This window comes from Schistosoma haematobium, chromosome 4 (assembly GCF_000699445.3).
Source record: "Schistosoma haematobium chromosome 4, whole genome shotgun sequence".
In the NCBI taxonomy this organism is placed as follows: Eukaryota; Metazoa; Platyhelminthes; class Trematoda; order Strigeidida; family Schistosomatidae; genus Schistosoma; species Schistosoma haematobium.
Window position 1 is genome coordinate 34,260,456 of NC_067199.1, and position 18,849 is coordinate 34,279,304.

At 33.7% G+C, this 18,849-nt stretch overlaps 1 protein-coding gene across 3 annotated transcripts in view; it reads left to right on the forward strand.

Moving 5' to 3' along the window:
* Positions 1–18,075, forward strand: part of ANXA6_3 (Annexin A6) — a gene marked incomplete at both ends in the record, with an annotated part of 30,504 nt that extends 12,429 nt beyond the window's left edge. The window contains 7 exons of one of the 3 annotated variants that reach the window (XM_051216256.1): positions 1,172–1,381; positions 2,757–2,849; positions 5,582–5,963; positions 8,608–8,794; positions 11,070–11,212; positions 14,401–14,582; positions 17,845–18,075. In XM_051216256.1, the coding sequence (XP_051066827.1) occupies positions 1,172–1,381; positions 2,757–2,849; positions 5,582–5,963; positions 8,608–8,794; positions 11,070–11,212; positions 14,401–14,582; positions 17,845–17,898 (1,251 nt within the window). Of the gene's footprint in view, positions 1–1,171; positions 1,382–2,756; positions 2,850–5,581; positions 5,964–8,607; positions 8,795–11,069; positions 11,213–14,400; positions 14,609–15,042; positions 15,095–17,844 lie in introns of those variants that run through there. The other 2 variants (XM_035732916.2, XM_051216257.1) reach the window with 2 other exon arrangements.
* Positions 18,076–18,849: the final 774 nt, after the last annotated feature.

The following is an 18,849-nucleotide window of genomic DNA, read 5'->3' on the forward strand; positions in this document are numbered from 1 at the left end:
GATAATAGACAAAAGTTTAGATATCACACACCAACATAAATAAGAAAATATAATATGGGCACAATTATACCATAAGTGAAAAAGAACTAATTAGTTGGCTCACAATTAATTTACAATAACTCAAAACAACAGTTTATGCATCAAATTAGAATTTTACAACTAGGGCAAATAAGAGTACAATAATCCAAGTTTTTAATAACTATACGATGAAAATCTAAGGTTAACCGCAAATTTGCACTTTTAGAGCATTCGTCTTATTATAGAATAGTCTAAAGATGATGAAATAATATCTTCAATTAACAACCAATGTAATGATCATTTAGTTATTTTGTAGTTTTACATCATGGACAGGGTGAAAACCAGGAAGCACTAGGCAGCTGTTTCATCTTACTATGGAACTACTCAGTAGTATACATGCACGACACTGCTAAGAATTGAACCCAGGATATTTATGCCTCGCAGCAACCACTTATTCTTCAGGTCATCGAGTCAATGTTTAATGACTTATGTTTTTAACTTCAGTCAACCATCATCTAATGCTATTGGTGATTAAGTGTCTCACTACCGACATTACTGAACTCCAGTAGCCATAACTTCTCGTCAAAACTTCAGGAATTACCCCTAAAAATTAGTTACTAGTGGAAATATGATTATTATTAGTACTGGGATTCGCGAGTTACAGCGATTGTTTAACTAAGGTCGATTCTTGATGCAAACTACAAACTTCAACAATCCTCACAAATCCCCCACCCATAAACCTTCATTGTTTACCTAAACTAATAGAATTTTACTTTGTAAATTTTGAGCTTTCATTTTTCTTACTACTAACCCCAATCCGATATTTCCATCGCATTCACTGCTATTAATACCTCTCTTTATATGTTCATCTTGATTATGGTTTGGTGTCCTATTGATTTTTTGTATTTCGAAGTTATGCATTTTACTTTGTCTTACTTAAGTGATAATCCTATCCTACCTCTTTTTATTGATTATCTTCGGTTGGGTGAATATCAATTATCCGTTGTCCATTATAATCTGAGTTTCTTAACAAATTATTTACTAAACATTCTAAGATACTTTTGGAAACTGTATGTAATAAAGTCTCTCATAAATGACGCATATTGACATCTATTTTTTCATTCTCTCTCACACTGACACACACACCTTTCAGGTAATCTCTGCAGATTTCGATGAAAATGAAGATAGCTACTTATTAACAATCCATCTTGATAAACCAATTAAAACTAAAAAACCCCATAGAGATTCTCAAGATTCAGGAAAAAAATCAAATCAAAATAAATCAATGGGACCGCTTAAAACACCAACACCTAACAGACCAAGTTCCCTTAACAAAGAAAATATTCCTTATTCACCAGAAAAGGTTAGTTATTTATTTGTAAGTCAATACGAAGGTAAAATAATAGAAGATATTGAAACCATATAACGTGTAATATTGTTTAAAAATATTTGTTCATGATGTGTTCAAAAAATGCACTAACTTAGTTTTCATGGCTGCTAGTTAGGGATCTAAGTCAGCAGTTATTTTTCAAATGAGTTAAAAGTTCAATTCCGAGGTGGGGTTGTTAAACCTAATGAAGACCCCATTGCGATCCCACCCCTTTGTCTATATATTTCATTCTTGAAAGTGAACTAGACATTAAAAGTACAGCGTAACAATAGTTCTTTCATATATAAATATACGATTGTACAGCTTGATAATAAATTCGTTGAAAAAAGAGATCCCTTCGCTGAACTTAGTGTTTTAATTTTAATGTTTAAATGGGAGTTATAAAATGTAATGTATCAAAATTACCTTGATGCATCGGCAAACTTAGAATGTTGATGTGAAATGAAACTTTGTGGTGAATGAATTTTTCCAGTAGTAGTTTGATTTTAAATACTTAAATTCGGATTAAAAGTGGGTATTCATAATGTTGTTGGATTTAACAATCAAAGAATAGCAACGGATCATTCAGAAAAGTATTCAGCGATGAATACGTGTAATTACCATTTTTTAAATCACGAACTGCGCTTAGCTAGACAGCCATTAAGAACCAGGGGACTCCCCAGCAGTGCGCACCCACGATCCCAGTCCCTAAGTCAGTGTTCAATGGTGTACATGTTAGATGTGAACAACATTGAGTGCGGGCTTAACGATCCAGAGGTTAAGAATGCGGTTTCCCGCGCACATCTGAAGAGTCTCATCCTAGGAAAAAAATAACTGTCCAATGCTTCCTGGCAGTCATCAGTGATCTGTCTAAGATTAGTTCACAATTTAAACTGAAAAATCGGCAAACTTTACAAAATTGCCTAAAACAAAAGGAGGCTTTTCCAGTGTTTCCCAATCCATTTTGTACTGAAAATATAATCATTGCATAATTGTTCTCTTTGATTGAGTATAATAACATCATTTATCAGTGAAACTGATACAGAATTTATGACCAATCATCTTGACTTAAGGTGTTCTGATTAGAGATTTAAAGAAATCGAATTTACGTGGTGTATTAACAGTCTAAAAATAGAGCAACTGAAGTAAAGAGTTTATACTTAGTAAAGCATCAGAGCAATAAGCGGCAATTACTACGACTTCCTGGAATGAAAATTCTCCAGTTATAGGTCAGTTTTTCTATTGATAAATTTTAATCCAATCATCTAAGAAGTTTTCGGTAAGCATTTTCAAGAACTATTCTTATCTAGATCATAAATTAAGCTAAAAGAATGTTGTTTTTATTTGTGAATATTTTTTAATCATGTAGACAAGTCAAAAAGACGATAATACTGAAGATACTAAGTCGGGTTCTGTTGATATATCTACACATGATCAGTACCGTGATGTGGAAGAATACCCAGTAGGTTTTTGTTAAATATAATGTATTAATTCATATATTTCAAAGGTAAATTTCATCAAGGACTGTTATTGGTCGGAGAATTATTAAAAACTAGGAATCTTTATACATCCATCCCGTTCTAATTTGAAGTACTTCGACAGTTTGAATTTATAAACATTCAAAGAGTGCAAACATGTGTGTTATAACTTGTGACCGCCGATTAGAGAGCAGTGACTTATCGATCGAATCAATGATGCGTAAACCCGTATGAGCAGCCTAGAGTTCTGATTGGCCCTGCTTTCCGCCTAGCCCAGCCAGTTAAGTCCAGAACACCAATCCGAGCCTCTGCGATATGAATCACTATATTTCAAACATACTGAGTTTATATACCAATCAAACAGACTACAACGTACCAATAAAATATGAAACAACATTTGTACAAGAATTAGCCAGATGTGGCTGTAAATGAGGGAGGTAGTAATTAATATACTGGGTATAACTCAAGAATGGTAAGACGTATAATAATAGTTTATAGGTCAAAATAGAGCTTATAATAAGAAGAATATGAATATGCATAGTTTAGTTACTTAATAATTATACAATAGAAATATACGTTTAGTATTGGTCCATCAATAAATCCCAAAAGTTACCATTCATTATTCTTGTCGGGACATAACACCCCCCTTTTTTTGAGGATCCGGATTTTAAATTTTCTGAGTTCATCCTCCCCCGCGAAATAATGTTGGGTCCTCATATACCCAAATTACAATTAAATTGACTTTATTTAAACATATTGAACAGAGAATCCAGTAAAATTGACCAGATAGTGAGGACAAACGCCATTTAATTCGAAGTCATCAGAATTTGAATCTTCTGAGATATTGTTATCAATTTTATTGGGAGCCTTATTTGTAGATAATAGATCATTAAGGTAATCAGCATCTATCAAAGTCGTGTTAGGTTTCTGTTCATCATTTGATACATCCGACTTATTTTCTGGTAAAAGAGAATCTTGATTATAAGATTCGTCAGAAACTTCTGTCACAGAATGATGAGATCCATTCGGAGCAGCTGCATTCAGTGTACTGCTCGATTTGTTTTCTGTCTCATGGGCGGTTACTGCGACAATTCTATGAACATTTAACAAGGCGTCTGTTTGTGAGCTGGATAAGTCACTGTCTGCACATGTTGTTTCGGTGATAATGGAGTTTAAATCCATTACCGGGCATGTTTCTGAAATGGATAGTACTGGACCACTGGGCGGATCTTGAGTGACTGCTGTATCGTTTGAAATACGGTTTGTCGAAGATTCATGGAGGCTGCAATCATTTTCCAGCTCAGTGTGCAATTGAGAAATTAATCCATCCATTTCCGTCGCATCTCCAAAGCATGAGTGATTCAGCAGCTGCGTGCGTAATTTGACTACGAACTCCAACTGCCTTTCAAATAGCAGCTGTAATCAGCACCGGCAATGAAAATTACTGTATGAATAGTGACCAATGTCGTTCAAGTACACTGATGACAAATCTGGATGCTGACTGCTCGAAATAATTAGACCGAATTTCGTCCAATTACAGACTAACTTTGGATGGTTTTTTTCCATTCCCGTCGCCAATTATTATAACTTGTGACCGCCGATTAGAGAGCAGTGACTTATCGATCAGATCAATGACGCGCGAACCCGTATGACCAGCCTAGAGTTCTGATTGGCGGCTTTGGACTATAACAAGATGACATTTAAGTTTCACATTTAACAAGGTACCAATAGACCATTGCGTTATGGCTCAATGGTTCACAAATCCAACTTCATTCTATTCATGAGATAGCGCGATTACTAATTCGTGTTATCGACACTAACCTTCCCGGTCTCATCGTCATAAATCCCAGAAACCACAGATTCCAATCAAAGCTCTGGGTAATCTTTTTAGAAACTAGTCACTAGTAAGAATACGACTTTTTTAAATAAAGGTTCTCTGCAAAAATATTCAGTTTAACAACAATTTTTATTTATATATATACTATTCTCATGAAATATTTTTACTTACCAAATAACAATAGTTTACTTCCTGAACATCAATGGTTGTTGTGATTCATCGTCATCTACATGATTTTGTAATGTCTGAGATGGTGAAGATTTGTAGCTCAGGTGGATGATTTTGATGGAGTTTTGTTCTCTGAGCTGGATGCTTTGGTCGTGGAGCTTTCATCTTCCTTCTGAACGACATCATCAGCAAAAACTTCAGGCAGAAGTGAAGTGTTCGAATTTCTCCACATCTGGCTCACAGTTTGTCCTATAGACCTCGGCGTTGATTGGTTATTATTGACCTTAAATTTGTCATTGTTTACTTTTTTGTTTTGGTTGCATCTTCTATTGGTTTGATTCTTGGTTCTATGTCTGTCCATAATTTTCCTGATCAGTTGATAGTTTGGATCAATTTCCATGTGCTTGTTGATTGCTGATTGACCTGAGTGCCAAGCTTCTAAAAATTTTCTGGTGTTTTTGTAATTTCCTCTATTCGCATTTTTCCAGTCAAATGTGTGTCCGCAGTTGTCCACGTACTTTGATATAAGTGAGGACATGTCATAGCGTTTGACTGCTAATTAATGTTCATACAGGCGAAGATGAAGAGGGCGTCCTCTTTGTCCAATGTAATGTTTTTCGTAGTCTTAATGTCTGATAATCAAATGTTTAGATGTTTAAATAACAATTTGTTCTTTATTCAATATGGATTTCTATATTTTCATTTGATTAGCTCGAACCAACTTTAAAACCATCAGCTAATTTTGATGTTGATAAAGATTGTGAACAATTACATCAAGCTATGGCTGGAATGGGAACTAATGGAAAATCATTAATTGAAGTGATGGGTCATCGATCTTCTGAACAACGAGTAACTATAACACAAAAATATAAATCAATGTATGGTAAAGATTTAACCTCGAAATTTAAGTCAGAATTAAGTGGAAGTTTTTATGATTGTATGGAAGCTTTATGTTATTCACCAGTTGAATTTGATTCACGTGAACTGCGTAGATCAGTGAAAGGAGCTGGTACGGATGAAGATGCTTTAATTGAAATTTTATGCTCTAGAACAAATGCACAAATTAAGCAAATTAAAGAGACTTATTCTAAAAGTAAGTGATTTATATATAATTTTATATTCTTTATTCATAATAAAATTTATTCATTCTCAACGTTTAACTTATCAATATTTGAGATCATGAGTTAATTGAAGCTAGACAACCATGGAAAACTTGCAAGCACTGGATGGACGTTTCGTCCTATTGTGAGACTCCTTAGCATAATATCATGAACTACTATTTGATCTATTAGACTGTCACCAAAATTAAGGCATAATTTAACTTCGGTTTATTAAACCCCTGGTATTTTATGCATTATAATAAAGAAAATTAACATCAGTAGCTTGTTTTCTACACAAAATGAAAATATCTGTTATGATTTCCTTCGAAAAGTTTGAACACTCTTGAATTATATTAGTATTGTTATGATGAAACATCGTTAAAGACAAAAATGTTTATTTGTTTTGTGGTATGTGCTACTGATGCCGACAGATATAAGTAGTGTGTATCATCAATCGAAAGTTAAATGTCTGGCGGTAGAAGGTTATGAAGATCAGAGATTGATTGATGTAGAATCGAAAGAACAATGAAGTCTAAGATGATTGATTGACATTTCCAAAAGGAACATTCAAGTTTGAGACAGTTGATCGACATTTTGCAAATGAAGTATTTACTGTATGGTTCTCAGATTTTAGTGAAATGTTCTGTAATTTTGTATTCAAATACATCCGATTATCCCCATTTGTGTTCTCGTTCACTATAGTATGATTTAGAAAATGGCTTTCGTCACTAAGAAGTACTGTACTGACATGTCATTCTAATATATAATCCCTTAACAGTTCACATCCATCTATGATTGAACGCAATAACTTCAGGCCTCATAATGAGAGTGTTATATTTAAACTATATGGTTGTGACGAAGTGGCTCACATTTTCAAATATAATCAGTTTTTGATTGAGATCATGAATCGATCGATGTTAGACCATCACTAAAAATCTGGAAGCACTGAACCACCACTTATCTTTTTTGCTTCATGTAGCATTCAGAGATGTTAATAATGAGTCATTCTTCTTTTGACTAACTCATCGTAATACTGAAGAAAGTATAATAAATTAGCCATCAAAGAGTGATGTTATAACTTGTGGCCCTGTTAATATATAACGTAATGATATCGCCACGTAGAGAACTGTGAATTATCGACCGGACCAATCACACATAAAACCCGTACGAGCAATCTACAGTTTTTATCGGTCATTCTTCCTGTCTATTCCTGCCTGTTAAATCCAGAACACCAATTTCAGCCTCCGCGATATCAATCATGTATTTCAGATATACTAGGCTTATATACAAACCAGACAGACCACATCGTGCCATAAAATAGAAGATAATATTTGTACAAGATTTAGTCAAAAGTGACTGTGAATGTGGGAGACTGTAATTAATAGATTGGGCATAACTCAAGAACGGTAAATCATATAATAATAGCCCATGGGTTAAAATAAAGCTTTTAATAAGAGGAACATGAATATGCATAATTTAGCTACCTACTCATTATATATATATATATATATATATATATATATATATATATATATATATATATATATATATATATATATATAGTTCATAAATAGTTCTCAAGAGTCACCATTCATAATTCTCATCGGTATATAACAAGTAATCAATTGTATTCCATCTAGTGTACAATGTTGATAGTAGCAATTTTTTCCTTCACTGATAAAATGTCGCTTGACATTGTAAACAGTATACGATATTTGATTGTGATCGATAGTTATTTAAAGTCATCAAGAACAGTATTTAATTAACACGGAAGACAAAATATCATGATATATATATACTGTATATTAACTTGTAGTGTCAGTTATTATGTTAAGCTCAAATACTCTATTCTAACTTTCGGACAGTCCAGTCTATTCATTCTACCTGAGTCATATTTTGACCTTGTTATTTATTCGCTTATCAATCTAGACTGTTTTTATATGAGCGTATATTTGTGTGCCCTTCTTATCCTATTAATCACATGTCTGTAGCTTTATTTTGTCTGACTATAAATATTGAGTAACGCTTGATTAAAATGGAGTTGGCTTCCCAGCCATCTTCCCTGCGTGTCATTTTTGCTTTGCTCTATTTCATTCGCTTCATATACGAAATATATGTATTCACAAGTCAATTCTCGTTATTGGATTTATTTAATTCCGCTATTGGATAACGTGATTTAAGTCGACGATTATATACGAGAATAGGCGATAGCAAACATTTATACGATCTAAAATGGAGTCAGATCAAACGGGCCACCAAATGCTTTGTTCTATTACATTCACTTTACATACAAAATAGATGTATTCAAAAGGCCATTCTCATTAATTGACTTATCTAAATTCCATTATTGACTAACGTGATTTAAGTCGATGATTGTATACAAGGATAGGTGATAACAAACATTCATACAATCTAAATGGAGTCATATCCCCGGGCCACTAAAAGCTACATACTACTGATCGTATATATTAAACATTGAAACTTTACCAAATGGAACTATCTAAAAATGTAGCCTCAAATCAAAGTTAATTTTAGCCTTCATAATAAAATATCCATCAAATTTCTTTCATGTTAGAAAGTGATTGATTCCTAAAATCCTTTTTTATTATTTTTATTGAATTTTAATCTCTTCATCAGTATTCCCTAATCGTGATTTAGAGAATGATGTAAAAAGTGATACATCACGTCATTTTAAACGTGTATGTGTTGCTCTATTACAAGGTGATAGAGATGAATCATTAAAAGTAGATATGGAACTTGTTCGTAAAGATGCAGAAAATTTATATAGAGCAGGTGAACAAAAATTAGGGACAGATGAATCAAGGTAATTTGCATTTTTAAAAAAAAAATAGTTTGTTTGATTTTGATAAAATAAGAATTTGCCAAGTCGGTTAGTGTGTATTGTAGTGAAATTAAGCGAGCTAGATTGGATAATCAATAATTCTACTGTCTTATGTATTCTCTATCAGTAATTCTGTAGAATAATCTGAAAAACTGGGTGAGTCTAGGTATATTTACGTACTTGTGCAAATATGTCATCTCAAGGTCAAGGAGTTGGTGAGGAATGATAAGACACGCTACTAAGGAAATTCGATTATTAGATGGTGGTTGGAGGTAGTCGACAGGCAACCCTGGACCCGGGTTCCGTGCTACTTGGCACTCATCAGCAAGGTGTACCTGTAATCTTGAGGGAACTGGCCACATTGCAACATGATCGACAGCGTTCGATCTGCACTAATAAGGACTAGACACGCATGACATTGATCGCCACCCAGTGACCAATCAATTGTGAAATTCGATTATATTTGTTGACAAGTTCTACGCCCACATTTCCTTGATTAGATCATATATATATACATGATTTGTGAACCTAGTAATCCGTTTTCGCAAATTACAGCTTTCCAATTATTTTTCAGTTTCTTCAATCGGATAGCTGATTATGAGAAAGTACAAGAAGCATGTGTATTTGAGTCGGATGTCACGGGACGTCATGTCATAGCCTAACACTTGTCTATGCTGTTGAATGACTACAGACTGGTCAGTGTGAACTAAGTTACCAATTGTGACGATTAATGGCCTATGGTTTAAAAACATATTCAGATTTTATATAGTATCTTAGGGTACAAATATTTACACTGAATAGATTGATAATGGTGAATTGAGGAACAGTTAATATGTCTAACTGATGTTACGGCGTATATAAATACCGATCCGGATTGTTGTTATACAAGGAATATCTAGAGGTTACCTCAACCACAGCACTTGGATGAGAATAGTTCTTAACGTATTTACAACTATGTAAAATGTATTTCCAGGAAACAAATTACTTGCTGCATGCGATGAACTCAAACAATAAGTGCTTCTTGAAAAATGTTGGATAGTGGCCAGCAGTGGGATCAGGGACGCGCGTCTCATCTTTCTTGAGACATGTTAGGTGGATATACCAGCACCCCAGTATATATGTCCTTCTTGAGGCTCGAATCTAGTACCTTTCATTCCAAACTCCAATATGTTATCCGCTTAGCTACTGGGTCTGAGTATCTATTAGTTTGTGCATCAGGATGAATTTAGACCCATTTTCAATGATTATATGAATCCTCTCGCTGATGTTATGGACTGCAATTAATCAGTCTCTTTTGCATATGGATATGCTGTGCAGATTGCATTGATATTGCCATTAAGTCACAAGCACTTTTTAGGCAGAGTTGGATAGTGATTCATACTAACAAACTTATATGATTTCAATCACTACATTAAATTTCTCGCCTTTTGTCTTAGATCTAATGTTTTGACTTTTCTGAAAGTGTAATTTGATGTAATGTTCGACAATTAAGCATATGTTACTGAGGCTGCCGTTTATGATGATATATTCATATGGGCATTCAAAGTTTGATACCATACAAAGTTCACCAATACTATTCAGGTAAATGTATATATACGTTCTGTTTTAAACAAAAATGGATGGTGACTAGCAATGGGATCCTATTTGGGACTCATCAGCCGGATGTACTTGCATGCCAGAGTTGATGTTCACTCTGAGACTCCAACCGCGTCCCGTTCGTTTTAAACGCCATCGTGTTATCTACTTAACTACTGAGTCCTGATAGTCACTTGCTTGTGCAATGGGGTAAAGTTGAAATTCACTTGGTATTGTTTACTTGAATCTTCCCATTGTTGTTTAAGACTGCAATTGATCAATCTCTTATTGACATATATTCATTCTGTACAGACTGTACTAAGTAATAGAATACAAAATTGACTGTAGTGTCATGTTTCTGTTTAAATTCCAAATAGTTTTAAATGTTAAATGTACCTTACTGAATCATTGTCTAAATTACATCTATCAATTTACTCTTATATTTAAACCTAATTTTTGAATCAAATATGGATAGTGGCTAGCAGTGAGATGCCAACATGAGACCGATCAATCGCAGTCCTAAATTACGATGGGAAGATTTAAGTAAAACAACAAGTGAATCGAATTTTTGAACGTTCTCTCTATTAAATAGTTGATAAGAGAATATTTTTTTTAGTTTAACTAGATGTTTATCAATCCATTTGAATACAGTCATCAATTTATTTTATTTACATCATTATAGGTTTGTTCAAATATTGATTTCACGGTCATTTGCTCATTTACGTTTATTATTCGAAGAATATTCAACAATTGGTAAAAAGAATATTGAAGATACTTTAAAATCAGAAATGCATGGTGATACACTTCGAGCATTTTTATCTATCGGTTAGTATTATAAATGTTTCCTATTGTGTATACTTAATATTTTTTGTTTGAGATCATGAACCGATTGGTGTTAGACCACCACTGAATACCTAGAAGCACTGGATGGCCGTTTCGTCCTATTGTAGGACTCTTTAGCCTTGTGCATCCGCGATCACACTCGCGGGATCCGAACCCAGGGCCTTCGGTCTCGCACGCAAACGCCTAATCTACTGGACCACTGAGCCGGCATCCAATGATGATAATGTTTAACCTAAACCAATCCACGAAATTGTGCTACCATCTTCCATTGTACTGAGGTAGATACCTGTCGCTATCCGACACGAATTAGCTCCACTGATCACGGCCGTCTAATGCTTCCAGGTATTCAGTGGTGGTCTAACATCAATCGGTTCATGATCTCAATCAAAAACTTAATAATCTCCACAACCCCTATACTGGTATACTTGATAGTTGAATAATACGAAAGAATAATTTAATGAATCAATTTGTTAATATGAGTTGTCTATACATTGTCAGTCATTATAACCTTTAAATTTCTTCCCATAAATAATCATAATCATTTATAAATTTTAACTCATATTCAATAAACAAACTTTTAGTTAATGACAAAAAAAACTATTTGAGCATAGAGGATCATAAATGTGTATTACATGAAATAGTTTCAGTGTTTGAGTTTGGTTTAATAATAATGAATTCATGTTATACTTACTGACTTACACCTGTTCCTCCACGTGGTGAAGCATAGATCTCTCACTCGGAATCTCTATCGAACTTTATTCTGAGCAATCCTTTCCAGTTGTTAATCGTTCTTCTGATGTCCAATTCCGATTTCCGACCTAGTGTATTCTTTAGTCTTCCTTTTTTCCGTTTCCATTCACGATTTCAAGTTAGCGCTTACCTCGTGATGCAGTTTGATCATTTCTTCAATCTGTGTTCTTTCCACTTTCATCGTCTTTTCCTAAATTCTCCTTCAGCTGCAATCTGGTTTGTTCTCTCACACAGTAGGCTGTTTCTGAAGGTATCCGGTCAACAGACATTGAGTATCTTGCGTGGACAATTGATTGGAAATATCTGTACATTTTTTAATGATGGTTGTAATAGTTCTCCAAGTTTCAGCTCCGCACAGTAGAACTGTTTGTATTGAAGATTGTGACTTCGGTATTGGATAAAAATTGTTTTGAGTTCCATATGTTCTTCAATTGTAGGAATGACATCCTTGCATTACCAAGCTTTGGATTTACGTCCGCATCAGATCCTTCTTCTTCATCAATGATGCATACCATGTACATGAAAGATTCCGCCTCTTCCAGAGCTTCTCTAGCAAGTATGATTCGGTTGGTGTTCTCCGTTTTGTTTGAGAATCTCGCTTTTCCTCTTTTGTATGTTGAGGCAGAGACTGCTGCTACACTGTTTGTCTTGACCGGCATTCGTTGATGTGTATGGAATAGAAGGGCTAGGTGATCTGCGGAGTCCAAATCGTCTAATTGCATTCAAGCTGTCTATTATATTCCGTGCTTTCCCTCAAATATCTAAGTTTTCATAATCCAGTCGACCAGTTCAAGTTTTGTCAGGGATTTATAACCAAACATCATAATTATTTGATAATTTATTTCAAATTCATTCGTTGAGATTTTACAAATACATTCTTCCTCTTTGATGTCTTACATCAACTCGGCGCACGAATACTGTGAAATTGTTCGTTAAAGTTTAGACCAAACTTTTTATGTACTATTATGTCACTTATTATAGTGTCGGTTACTGTGTTAAGCCCACATAAGTTATTCTAGCTTTCGGACAGACCAGCTTATTCATTCTTTTTGAGTCGCATTTTGACCATGTTAATTATTCGCTTATAAACCCTGACTGTTTCTATGTTAGCGTATGTGTGGATATTTCTTATATTACTCATCACATACCTGTCGCTTATTTTGTTTGACTATAAATATCGATTAACGTTTGATTAAACCGAGCTGGCTTACACGCTTTCTCCATCGCGCATCATTTCCCTTCGCTCCTCCAATCTCATTCACTCTTCACTCTTTGTTTCGTCTGCCTAATAGCTTGTTCAAATCAATGAGTGCATGAAATATACATATTCAAAATCAGTTCTCGTATTTGACTTATTTAATTCCGTCATTCACTAACGCGGATTAAGTCGATAATTATACAGGAGGATAGCCGACATGTGTTTTTCAATAACATTCATACGATCCACTAAAGTCGTAAGCCCGTCCATAGCATTGTCCTATCTGACTGACATCAAAATGAAGGGCCCCACTGAATCATAAAATATTATTTTGAAAATATCACCCAGTAACCTCACAGATGATAATTGTTGTTGATTTCTATACACCCCTAAAATAAGTTTTTTTACTTGGAGAACTGTTTTATAATAACTTAGATTCTTTGATACATAGTATTGTGGTGTGAGCTACTTATATTCACATAAGTAGTATACAATGATAGTCAGGAATAAAATGTATTTCAGTAGAAAATCGAGAAGGAAAGAATGGGAACGGAAAGTAATTGGTATTAAAATGCAGGAACAATGAAATCTGAGACGATGGATTGATATTTGCAAAAGGAACAGTCAAGTTTGAGACAATTGATTGATCTTTTGCAAACTAGCCATTTACAGTATGATTCTCAGATTTCATTAAAATGTTCAGTAATTTTGTGTTCAATTACATTTAGTTGTATCAGAAGGGGTTTTGTGGAGATTGTAGTGATTTCAGTTGTTAAGATCATGAATCGATTGTCCCCCACTCGTGTTCTTGTTCACTACAGTACCGTTTAATAAATGATTATTCATATGCATAGACAAATTCTCTTTCAATGACAATAACCATGAATATTATATTTTAAGGCTTCAATAACTAGATTAATATTCACTTGGTGTTGTTTTCCTTTTATCTCCCCATTGTTATTTAAAACTGCAATCGGTCAGTCTCATGTTGACATGTGTACATCCTGTACGGAATACCTCGATATAGCATTAAGCGAACATAAACTCTGCGATTCAGGTACATCCAGCTGACGAGTCCCAAACAGGACGAAACGCGCGTCCTAGATCTTATTGCTATCTACTATTCATCATTGCTTAACTAGATTAATACTTTAGTCTATTGTATATTTAAATGAATCATTCAAAAACTTTAATTATTTTCCTACTTATTTTTCTATTCTAGTTTCTTGTATTAAAAATAAACCGAAATATTTTGCTGAGAAATTAGAAAAATCAATGAAACGATTAGGAACTGATAATAGAACACTGATACGTATTATTGTATCACGTTGTGAAGTTGATTTAGGCATAATTAAAAAAGAATTCTCAAGTTTAACTGGTAAAACATTAGAATCTTATATACATGTAAGTAATAAATATATTTTTGTGAAGTTTGTCAGTTTTAAATTCACTTGTTGTTTTATTTGTATCTTGAACATTAACTTTGGGATACAGGTACATCCAACTGATGAGTCCCAAACAGGACGAAACGTGCGTCTTGGAATACACTGCTAGCTACTATTCATCTTTGTCAGTTTTGTTTTTAAATTCCGATTGCATTTACCTAATAATATGATAATAGTTTAAATTTACTTGGTATTGTTTACTTGTATCTTCTTATCATCACACAAGTGAGTGTCTAACAGGACTCAGTAGTTAAGCGGATAAAGCGACGACGTTTGAATCGAACGGTATCGGGTTAAAGTCTCGAAATGAACATCAACTATGGTATGCAGATACATGCAGTTGATGAGTTTCAGATTGGACGAATTTCGGGTCCTGGATCTCAATGCTAGCCACTATCTATCTTTGCTTATTATAGTAGTTTGATGACAAATAGTTTTTTAATTTCAACTATGTTTTTCTTAAATGTTTAGGATTAAAACTGTAGTGGCTGGCACACTATGTTAAGCCCACATAGGCTATTCTAGCTTCTGGGCAGATCAGTTTATTCATTCTTCTCAAGCCATATCTTGATGTTGTTGATTATTCGCATATTACCCTGTTTTTATCCATGTGTATATGTGTTAAATATTTATCCTGTTCATTGTGTGTGTAACTTATTTCTGGTTTGACTATAAAGATTGAGAGTAAGCGTTCGCGAGACTAAAGGTTTTGTGTTCGAGTCACGCGTGCGGGATCGTGATTATGCAATTCTGGGGAGTCCCGTACTGAGACAAAGCGAAAGTCGAATGCTTCTAGGTTTTTAGTGGTGGTCTAGCTTACATCGACTCATGAATTTAACTGTTATATATATTGAGTCAAACATGATTAAGTTGGGCTGGCTCACTCTCCTTATCCATTGTGCATCATAACGCTTCTCTTCGCTCTCTCTTTTATTCCTTTGCCTCGTTTCCCTGATTGTCTGTTCAAATCAATGAGTGTACGAAATATACGTATTCATATTTTATTCTCGTAGTTGACTTATTTCTGTTGTTTACTAACGCGATTTGATTCTATGGTTACATACGAGAGTAATCAGGATGCATATTTGGATAACAATCATTATACTATCTAACTGGAGTCAGAGATAGGCACCACTAAAAAGATGAATAATTTAGCTGTTTATAAAACTGTTAGTAGATTGCTACCAATTTCAAGAAGTTTTATGATAATTACAGCCAGTTACCAAATAAAAATCAATCTCGTGCTGTGTAGTTATCGGTACCAATTTAATCCTACTAGGTTAGTTTGCAAGATTGATCAAATGGGATCGACAACTAACTAATTTAAACATTTCCTTACCAAGGAAACTCAATTAAAGTTCTATCTTATCTTGGTGTTGACATTTCCGACTTTTGTACAAGGTGATGTCTATTTAAATCGCCTGGTAAAGCTGAGAATATCCGATACTAAAAATGAACCTTAGTGACGAGTGTTAACAAGTGACCTAGGTTCACATTTTACTGCCGATTGCCTTCAACTCCCTAATTATAGTTTTTATGGATAATGCCGTAAGAGATAACTATAACTTATAATATTTTGTCTTGTATAAATAGAGTTACAGCTTAATTTATGAGTACTTGATAATTCTTTTCAGTGGACTCTAGATTCGGTTCATAAGCTCTTCTAGTAACCCTCCGGGTTAAATCTACACAGCGATTTGAACACGAGAGAAAAGTTACTAAATATGGAAGAAACGCTTTACTCCAAAGGTTCGTTTATGTACAGAAAATCTAGATTTTATTTTAGATGGCTTTGGGTTTCCGGAATGTTCTAGAACGCCACTCAACATAGTAGCAGTATGGGTAATCATCCAATGTGACTTTTTACTTTTTGTAGATGTGTCTGGCAAAACTTCCAGTGAATGTTGATTGGATAAGATGTTTCTTAGTGTTTTCAGAGCCTTTTTTGGCTTTTTAAAGAGTTTTCTGGATCTCCTTAACAGTACTCTAATGTATAAACGTCTCATGTACTGTTGTTGATGTAAATGTGAGTGTTTTTAAGGAAATGAAGTTGAATCAATAAAAAATGTTGAGTAAATCATCTGTAAAACTGAGATAATTACAAAACTGATTCATTTAAAATTAATAACACTTGAAGCTGAAGAAGTGAATCATGTTTCAAATGAATAAACCTTTAGAGAGTAAATCCCTTTTATTAAAATATTCATATTTTTAAACTGAGATGTTATTGTTTACAAACATATAGGAGGTGTACGCTTTTATAATTGTAAAGTCAGTGCCAAAATTATTAGACTATTGCTTAATTTTATAGTTGAATTCATGAGTCAGTTGAAACTAGATCACCATGGGAAGCTTGGAAGCACTGGATGGCCGTTTCCTACTAGTATGAGACTCCACAGCAGTGCACATTCACGATCCGGCCCCACGAGATTCGAACTCAGGACATCACAGTCTCGCGAGTGATTGCTTAATATTTAGACTAATAAGCTGGCCGGTATGCAATGGTGTTAATGTCTAACTTCAACTAATCCACGAAATTACTTAGTGTTCATTATGAACTGACATTGACTTAATAATCACTAAAAAAAGCACCACTATACAACTATTGTTATTTTAATTCGAAACATCAAAACACTATGTACCCTTTAATCTTATCAGTAATCAAAAACAAAAGTCTCCGAGTTTTTTGATGAACGTATTTCCAGTTTTAAATGGAGTATTTGAAAGGAATAGTAAAATAAAGCTGTAAACTTGGATAGCTACTCTTTAATTCATTAGTTTACAGCTTTTTTTAAATTTATCTTTTTTGATGTATTCAGTGTTGTTACTATTTTATATTGTTCTTCAATTACTTTCAATTAACCATACAATTTGTTGCTAAACTCTGGATTAAAAATATCCCATTTATGTATAATAGTCAAAAATTATTATAATTGATACATATTAATCCTGTGTTCTACCTATTGGATTCTGTCAGTGGATTTATTTAACTAATGAAAGTACGTCATATCACTTATCTGGTTATTTAATGTTCTAAAGGCAGGTTTAAAAGAATAGGGATCCACGTGACTTGTGATCCGACACAGTAACTGAGACAGTGGAATTTTTGTCGGTGTTAGATTTAATAAAACAACCTTATAGATTTTTAAAACAAACAAGACTTTTCCCTATTTATGCTGGAACAATGATCAAAAAGAATTTTTAATTTCCTTTATTTTTAGGATGAAACAAGCGGTGATTTACGTCTAATACTATTAGCTTTGGTAGGAGCATAAAACTTGGTTGTTATTACCACAATGAGATAATCCTATCTTTTCACATCTATCAAACAAAAGGCTGTGATTAATTTTTCCTTCAATATATTCATCAACTTAATCTGTGATCTAAAAAGAAACCGTAAATCAATATAAATTTCCTTTTTCGAAAATTTTATTTTAATATCACACCAGGGGTTTTACAAAAAAACTATTATATTCTTTTAACTACTTATATTTTAATTAGTAGTAGTTTATTATCCGAACAATTTATTTTGTCAAATAATTGCTGTCGATAAAATCTCAAACAATGTAAAAATAAATGTCAACTTATCCATCTTTTTATTCTCTAAATTATCGATTCATATATTTTCGGTTGTGATTTTACTGGAATAAAAGAATTGTGTTGAATTTGACGCTGAAGGAATATCAGTAACGCATATAGTCTATCAAAAGAAAGAAGTTCCGTTTCACCTGTCAGTATACAACACCATCATATCTTGCATTAAAAAAATATATCGAACGCATCACATTTAAATGATTATAATTTTTTTAGCTAATACAATTGAGTAGCTGTTTGACTGACTGAGACACTCGAGTTCGATCCACTAATCGGTTGTACTGAGTATTCTGTAGGTCTAAATTATTTTCACCTTTTCTCAGTGTTCAACAAATGTGTATTTTCCAGAATTTTCGGATATTTTCCCTCTTATTTAATGATTGGTTACTGTAAATAAGGGTGTTATTTTCACTAGTGGTTTCACTTTAAACATTTGAACTAATTTACATTTTATTGTTGTTAACATATTAGTGTAACGCATTCGAATATACCGAGAGAAAAACATAAATATAAAGAGAATTAAGGCTTGAAATGAAGTCTCCAGTAAAAGAAACTTTACTTTTATGTATTACAGGGTTACCTGACCTGTCGTATGCCCTGATGGTGCTCTCGTAACTTTCGGGTTACCTGAT